At 35.3% G+C, this 9,171-nt stretch overlaps 1 protein-coding gene across 1 annotated transcript in view; it reads right to left on the bottom strand.

Moving 5' to 3' along the window:
- Positions 1–211: 211 nt before the first annotated feature.
- The window catches only part of Smp_001180 (hypothetical protein), a gene marked incomplete at both ends in the record, with an annotated part of 64,869 nt that continues 55,909 nt past the window's right edge, over positions 212–9,171 (bottom strand). The window contains one exon of the mRNA XM_018795179.1: positions 212–2,280. Coding sequence (XP_018649517.1) covers positions 212–2,280 — 2,069 coding nt within the window. The remainder of the gene's footprint in view (positions 2,281–9,171) is intronic.

The raw sequence follows: 9,171 nt of genomic DNA on the forward strand, positions 1-9,171 counted from the left end.
CATATTTTTTCTGCACAATGGTGTCTACATAAGTATAGGAAAAAGAGTAACAAGAATATTCTCAGTTGTGTATATGATAAGCACACACATACACATATTGAGTAAATGGACAAACGACTGATTGAAATAACATTAAAACATTGCTCTTGTTTCTCTTCCCCCCCCCCAAAAAAAACCCCCAAGAATTACGTACAAAATTATGATGATCCAATTAAAATTGTGGAAAATGAAAATTAGGAAACGCTTGTGAATGTAAATGATTAAACATTGAAGAAGAAGCAGCGGCAACAGGAGACGAAGATACAGAAGCAACAGTTGGACCTGGTAAGTTATGATGATGTGATGATTGACTACGTTCAACAAAACCAATATTTTGCTGTTGTTGTTGTTGACGTTGTTGTAACAATAATTGTTGTTGATGAGATTGATGTTGTTGTTGCTGTTCTTTAGCAGCAGCAGCCAATTGGAATTGTTGATAATGTACAGTTGGATCGAACGATGTTCTTAAATTGGATAAATTTCTTTCTGGACTAGTTTGATGATTATGTGCAGAATTATTATTATTATTATTCTGCTTGATGATATTCATATGATTCTGACTATTTTGAGCTAAATATTGTTGCATTGCTGCAGCGACAGCATGAGATGGAGTTTGTTCACCGCCAAACCCTGCTCGTTGTAAATCTAATGAACATGATGAAGATGATAATTGTGGACGTTGATTTGTTAATTGTGTAAAATAATCTTGCATCATAGATACATGACTTTGTAAAGTATTCACCTGATGATGACCAGATGATAAGTTAGGATGTTGGGCATGATTATTATTACCATTATTATTATTAGTAGTAGTAACACTAGTAGTACTATTGTCGTTATTGACATTGTTTATTCGTGTTGGGTTTTGATAAGTAGACTGATATGAAGAATTACTAGGATTAGTGATGTTAGAAACTGTAGCAGACAGGGCCGATTGTCGTGCAACATCTTCAGCAGTACGTAAATACTGATGTTGTTGCAATTGACGATGAGCAGATGATAAAGCGGATGATGATGATGCTGAGGAGGAAGGAACATTTTGTGTTTGATAATATGGTACACTGACAGTTGTTTGATAATTAACAGATGATGGGAAATTTTTTTTATTATTAGCATGATCAGATTGAAACGATTCTGAAGGAGCAGTACAATTAGTAAAAGGTCTAAATCTGGAAGATTGTGCATTCGGATCACTAATTGCCGGTGAACTAGAAATAGTTCTTACTGAAGGGTTTATATTCGATGAATTTAAACGACAAGTACAACCTGTAGAAATAGTACGTCCGCACGTTGAGCATGGCCAAGACAATTCAACCTGTTGTGTACGCTGCACATGAGCTCGGAAAGGATCCTGAGAAGAAAATGTTTGATTAGGATAGGTTATGCTTGTGTTATTGTGATCTTCTTTAGCACCACTACTACTACTAGTAGTAGTATCATGCCGGTTCAACATTTGATGTTGATAATTAGACGATTCTGCGTCGTAAGATTGTCGGGTGTCTTTGGTGCCCGGATCAAAAGTGAATGTTTCATTGGATGAATGAGCACGTTTTGGAGAAACATTAGATTGTAAGAAATGTGAATCTTTTGAATAACCTAATCTACCACTGTCTGAAGCTGAATTTGCTACACTGGTAAATGGTTGGAAAATATTTGTATTAGACTGATTATATGACTGAGAATAATTAAAAGGTTGACTGTTAGAATAAGTCACAGATGAATTAGGAACATTATTTTCCGATTTATTATTCAAATTATCGTAACTGGAGATATTAGAATCAGAATTATTTGTTGAATAAGATGATTTCTGACGTGTCTGAGAATGTTGTTGATTGTTTTCATACGATGAGCCAAATGTTCCAGGAAGTGTAGTATCAGTATTATCTGCTGAACCAGCAGTAGTAGTAGAAGTAGTGGTAGTAGTAGTAGTAGTGGCGACTGTGGATCGTAAATTATTAGAAGAGTTTCGACAAGTAGTATTTGAATTCACTGTATCACTAGGCGCTTTTTGTTTGTCAGTAGTAGTAGTAGTATTTTCTTGTTCATCCAAAGAAACAGTATTATTTTCAGTAGGAAGTGAATTACTATTTGTTGTTCCACTGGTTTTAACAATAAACAAATCACCAGTTCGACTAATACGTAAATATTTCGCTTTTGGAGTTTGTATAACCTCGAGTACTTCACCTTTAGGAATTTTACGTTGTGTAGTCGTCGCGTTTGTTGTAGATGGGAAAAATAAATCTACAAACCAAAGAAAGAAATAAGATGAATAGAAAAGACACAAGATTTGTACATATAGTTTGTTTGAAAAGTTACACTCAATTTAACAATAAATTCATTAGCTTGGTAATTAACCCAGTTTATTAATAATATATACAGTTACGAATTAACTTAACGAGATATACTTATTAAGAGATAGAAACATTATCAAGTAAGCATGGAATCAGTAGAACGTGAGCAAGATGATGAAATGTAATCTAGATTGCTTGGATAATGCACAAGGGAAAATATTTTGTAAGCTGGTCGAATGAGATTGAAGTAGTTTAAAAATGATCATAATACTGAAAATTGTATCATCCTGTTTGTTAGACCACTTACTTGTTTTATAGCTTATACCACGAAATAATTTTAGTTACATAAAAAGTGAATATCGGGAAACATTGGACGACTGTTCCCTTCTGTTATGGGACTCCTTAGAAGTATGAATCAACAAGTTTTATTTCTAATTGTCAACAAAAACTTGTGTTCATTAATGTAAACGCTTATTTATTTACATATGAAGGACCAGTCGTGTACAGACCAAATTGTGACACTACGGAACATCGTCGAGTAATCAGTTGAGTGGAACGTATCATTGTACATAAACTTCATTGATTATGAGAAGGCATCTGACAGTGTGGACAGGAGAACATTATGGAAACTTCTTCGACATCTTCAATACGAACGTCAAGACAGTCCTACTGTACGAAGCTGGAACGTGGAGGACTACTACAACCATCATCAAGAAGGTACAAGTATTTATGATCAGAAGTGATTTCTTCTAGAGATTTTAGTAATTTTATAGTTGAAATCATGAGTCAATTGAAGCTAGACCACCATCGAAAACCTGGAAGCACTGCTTGACTGCCGTTTCGTCTTATTTTGAGACTCCTCATCAGTGCGCATCCACGACCCCGCCCATAGACATTCGAACCCAGGACCTATCAGTCTCGCGCGCGAGCGCTTAACCATTAGACCACTGAGCCGGCATCAAACGGTGTTAATGTATAACTTCAATCAATCCACGAAACTGAGCAACCGTCCATCATTGTTTTCAGTGAGTTGATATCTCACAACAGACCTGCTTGAACTCCACTGGCCACTGCTTCTCACTAGAACTCCAAGAAATATCTCTTAAAGCCAGTCACTAGTGAGCTTATGATTATTATTATCAGAAGTGGGTTTTGTGGAGGTTTCCTAGTGGTCTAGACGTAACCATTTTTGATAAATGAAATCTTCATTTGAAGATGCAATTCCCTTCTATTTTCTATGGACTCACACACTACAGATAGGATTGTATAGCTTAAGTAAATAGCCCGGGTACGGTCCAGGGTGGGGAGAGTCCTACTTACGGTCTTCTCGTGGCATTATTGTTGTTAACAAAATTGATAGGACAAAAAGCGAATGTCCAGCGCTTTAACCGGGTTGCTGGATACGGAGGGTCTACCCAGGGAAGCTGGAAAACCTTGATTCCAAACCAATGGTGCACATGGGCTCCAGTATCCTTAAGGAACAAATGGCGTATGAACCAATTATCGGTCACCGGCTACCATGAGACTGTATCTACTGACGTTGTCCTAGTGAGCTTGCGGATTAGACCTTTAGGTTGAAGGCTCTGGGTGTGGCCCCTTAAGAAAATCACATGCTTCAATTTGGGCACCCAGGCAGTGTCACAGCCCGCACACAAATCGAGTAACTTGTGTGGTGCATATGTATTCGGTGCCCGTTTGTACCAATATTTATGTACACAAATAAATAAATAACTTTAGTGAATAATATTGACATAAAAAAAATTTTCTTTTCTGAATTATTTTTATTTCTTTTTTTGTTTTAAATTATCTATTTGTTTCATTACATTGGCTTTCATGGTTTGTTGATGAGCTCGAGAGATCGACTTCAGTTAAGAATAACTTTGTGAACGATATAAATGTTAGATATCACCAGTCATCAATACTAGGTCTCATGAAAATTTTCTATAAACTTTCAAAATATTTTGCAATTGTGTTTGTGTGTGTAAAATTATTGCTACAATGTCTCATCTTTTCCAATCCAAAACTTGATCGTATCAAGTTAGATGGAGCGCTAAGTGTATGTGGATGCTTTTTTAGAGCTGACGAAGAGGGAGAAGAAACATTAATCCCCAATTAGCTTTTCCTCATGGCTCTACCTTCATATAGATAGTAATAAGATCGATACCAAATTAAGTGTTATGTTACATAGCAATATTACTAATTCAGAAGTGTTTATGAAAGCAAAGACGAACGATGTAACAAAGTAATTAGAAGATGAGGTGGATTGAGTGATTAACATTCGGAAGGATATTCATTAATAAATGAATGGATTAGAAAATGTAGTTTTTAGAATTGGCAGATTGTATAAGAAAATCAACAAGTCGAATGGTGACGATAATTGCGTAAGAATGAGGAGTGAAATACGATACTTGGGAAAGAGCAAGAACTCTAACGAAAATTTCAAAAAACTTTGGTAACCAAGGAAGAATGAACAATAATAAGTTATTTATAACTAACTTTCATGTCGACCACGTTGATGGCAAATGTACAAGGGAATGGCTGTATAAAATTCTTATGAATGCATAGGTTCATTTTGTTAAGATGGATACCGATAGCTTTCACCTTATGCTATAAGTGTGAATGAGAATCACAAACAAATAATCTAGATCTATTAAAGGTATCTGTTCATAACCGCAAAGCTTGTTTGGCATTAAATGTGGAGAAATAACACTTTTTTTAGTAACTTGTTCAGACAGACACGAACAATCTAGATTTACGGAAGGTGTGAGTGGTTGATACACACTAGTATCAGTTAGTACAACAACGTTTAATTAGTTAGTTGATCAACTACAATAATCGTTAGTGTTAACAGATACTAGTTGTTCAAAGGAATATCAAGAATCATATGAGAACATGAAAAGAAACTTAACTAAACGCATGCAATCTCAGTACCGGACGCCGACGCTACAAAACGATAAGAATCATTTATAATAATTTGATTTTCACTTATGTAATAGAGTATATAAAAGCAATATGTGAATAACTTAGACTTTTTTCTCACAGTTGAAATCATGAGTCAATTGAAGTTAGACCACCATCGAAAACCTGGAAGCACTGGACGGCCGTTTCGTCCTATTATGGGACTCCTCAGCAGTGCGCATCCACGATCCCGCACTCGCGAGATTCGAACTCAGGACCTACCAGTCTTGAGCCACAGCCCTTAACCGATAGACCACTGAGCCGACATCCAACGGTGTTAATGTCTAACTTCAACCGATCCACGAATTATGAGCGATCATTCACCAATTGCCTTCAGTGAGTTGTTATCTCACAACAGACGTGGTTGAACTGTATTAGTTGAACTTTATTAGTATACAAAGACAGGGATACAAAAGATGTACAAATTCAAAAGACTAAATGTTTTATAAACTTCACACAAACTTCTCGGTGTTCACTTTGTAGAACATTAGAAGTTATAAAATGCTGACAAAAGTATCATCGTTTTCCCACACATATCAAAATTACTCTTACGCTTTGACAATCGAGACTTCAATTGAAGCCTTTTTTTATAATGTTAATATAATCTTTGTGGATGTTGTGAAGAGTTTGAACAGTAAACAAATAAATTCCCGGTGTTCATATCACATTTTTCTTACACTGTTCAGTTGGAAAAAACTCCAATGGGAAACTGTCGAATGCACAAGATATTGCGGTGCGATTTCGTCTTCTGGACTGGATGACTTAGTCGTAGAGCTTTCATTGCTTTTCTGAACATCATCATCAGCGAAAAATTCTTTTAGAAGTGAAATATTTGAAACCCCTAAAAAAGCTAGTAGCATATCTTTTCGAACTTAACCATGATTAGTTATTGTTGACCTTTAACCTGCCAATATCTGGATATTTATTTTAAATGTCTCATATCTGGATTTTTCTTCTATGGAAGCTCCACAACTAAATTACAGAGTTTAGAGAACAGGAATTCACCGAAAATCTCTCTACCATCTTAAAATCACAAGAAGATAATTTACTGAAAAGCACCACTTTATTGAAGTAATAACACTAGTAGCCAGATTTTTTAGTGGTGAATGATGGATATATCATGAGATTACATGGACTGACTGGGAGAAAGATATGAGAATGGCGACAGATTTGCAAATTGATGTACATTCAACAAACGGTTATAGGCGGCACAATATTCCTGCACAAACGCATACACAAAGCTACATGGCTCTCATCGGATCACACCACGAAGAACCAGATAGATCATGTTTGCATCAGTAAAATGTTCATAAGGTCAAAGAAAAACGTGAGAACCAGGAGACGAGCCGAAATAACTTCAGATCACCACCAGCTGGTTGTGGCCCAGATGAAACTGAAGCTAAAGAAACACCGAACAACTGTGGGAACAGCATCACAAAGGTTCAATACAGCATTCCTTCGAGATACTAACAAACTCAAGGAATTGAAGATAACTCTCAACAACAGTTTCGAAGCCTTAAAAGATCTACTCAAGGAAGAAGAAACTACCATGGAAGACAACTGGAAAGGGATCAAAGAAGCATCATCATAAAGAATGGATCTCTGTGGGAACCCTGGACAAGATTGAAGAAAAGAAGACAGCAATTAACAACAGTCGAACACGAGCAGAGAAAGTCAAGGCACAAGTTTAGTACGCTGAAGCAAACAAACAAGTGAATAGGAGCATTAAAGCTGACAAGCAGAAATCTGTGGAAGGTCTTGCGACGACAGTCGAAAAGACTAAGACAAGTGAATATCAATCAACTATATGACACAACGAAGAGACTGGTAGGGAAATATGGTAAACCAGAGAGACCCGTCAAGGACAAGGAAGGCAAACCAATCACTGAATAGACCAGCCCCATTGAATCCACCCATTAATTTCAGAATAAAACTATTTCAATCAAGACAGTTAACCCTATGAAATGGCGACAGCTAGAGAACACTAGGAAGAAATTGGACAATTGTTTCGTCTTAGCTTTGATTTTCCAACCAGTGTGCTTTGAAAAGAAGCTAGGAAATTCTAAAGCGTGGAGGTGAGAGCTTTACCTAAATACAATATAGAGTTACTTTGATCAATCCTCTAATCCAATGAACACAGAAAATTGTTCAGATTGATTGCGAGCTGTTGAGGCGTCACGTTAATTTAAAAGGCAATAATAATTTAATTACCCCTGGTTTTTAAAAGGTCTTCAATTGACAATAGTTCATGATGCAATACTAAATATAAATAGTTCTTTATTTCCATTCAGACTTGTAATCAAGATTATGAACTATTGTAACAGTCTAAGATTAAATCAGTTTATATTTGATTATGAAGAAATGAAAGCCTTTTACTGAAGAATACAACTAACGATGATTGTTGTAATAAAGAGTTCGATAGAAGATTATAATTAAGTTGTGTAATACATTTTGAAAAAGTTTTAGGTACTATCTTATCCTTTTTCTTTTTTCAAATTTACTTCACTGGATTATACTCCTTCAATAACATCTTCAAACCCTAATCTTTCACATAATGTTTATACTCTTACTACTTCTACCACCATGGGATTTGAATGAACAACTGCATCTCTGTGCTAATGTGGTATGGAAACTCGAACTGATGTATGTACGTACGAAGTTCTACGTTATGACTGACTGACTTTAAGTACTGTTATTAATACGGTGTTTTAGGAAGATGTACTAATTAATGGAGTAGTTTTATGTTACTAATTCATGAATAATATTTTGACAATGATCAGAAACAGTGGAAACATTACAACACAGAACTAGTTAAAATACTCAGAAAAAGATATTTAAAGAGACCAGACGATCAACTAGCGGATCAGGAGAGAAAATGTAACATGAAATTTTACATAAGGGTACCAAAAAACTGTTAAAAAAGTTGTGAAAATGTGCAGGGACTTAGACCAACAGTTATTATTAATTTTTCTTTTTTTATCTCTTCGGTTTAATCAATTTCCAGCACAAAACATCTTAATTTGGAGTGAAAATGTTGAAAAGTGTAGAGACTAGCAGAAATTTATTCGGTGAAAGTGTGTTAATCTCACTAAAACACCAAAACATTGTTTTAAAACTTGACAACGATGGTGGTTGACAGCTTGGACTACTTATATTATCTCAGGATGGGATGGTGCCTGACAAAACATCAACATCGTAGCAAAGCAATGTTTTGAGTTCTGTCAGCTTGTTGAACCTAGAGTACGGTAGAGATGTGTCAGCGTATCGAAAGATGAAGAATGCACTACAGATTGCTTGGCATTACTTCATGGTTGTAAAGTGTAACCTATGAAGGCATTTCATCAAAGATGTCTTCAAAGCGCCGCTCGTGTACTGTGGAATCAATGTTAGTTGTAATAGGGTGAGTTATGGGGCTACAAACATTTATAAACTTAAGTGGCTAAAATAAATACTATACTACTAGTCACTAAGAATATCAATCACCAATGCTCACTAGCATATGAGTAAACTGTATGAAGGTTATGAATGATCAGATCAAGATATGGTTAAATTTCATGAAGCTAATTAATACTCACTCCAGGTTCATTACAAACTTCTTAAAATAGACCACTACTTAATGATCAGCCAATGGAAATAACTGTCATCTATGATTGGAGATAAATGTATTTTTAATCTTCATTTAAATCGTGATTTTTGTAATATATCTAATTATCACTGAAGTTATTCAGATCATTAGTTTGTCCTTGTTGTACTGATTTGAAGTGTACAAAGATTGTATCAGATCCCAAAATGTTGTTTATACTTGACCATTGTTTACAATTTTGAAATACTAAATAAATGAACAATCATTCACTTATAAATAAATAATATATTTGTAATATCC

Source organism: Schistosoma mansoni, chromosome 1, assembly GCF_000237925.1.
Source record: "Schistosoma mansoni strain Puerto Rico chromosome 1, complete genome".
Classification (NCBI taxonomy): domain Eukaryota; kingdom Metazoa; phylum Platyhelminthes; class Trematoda; order Strigeidida; family Schistosomatidae; genus Schistosoma; species Schistosoma mansoni.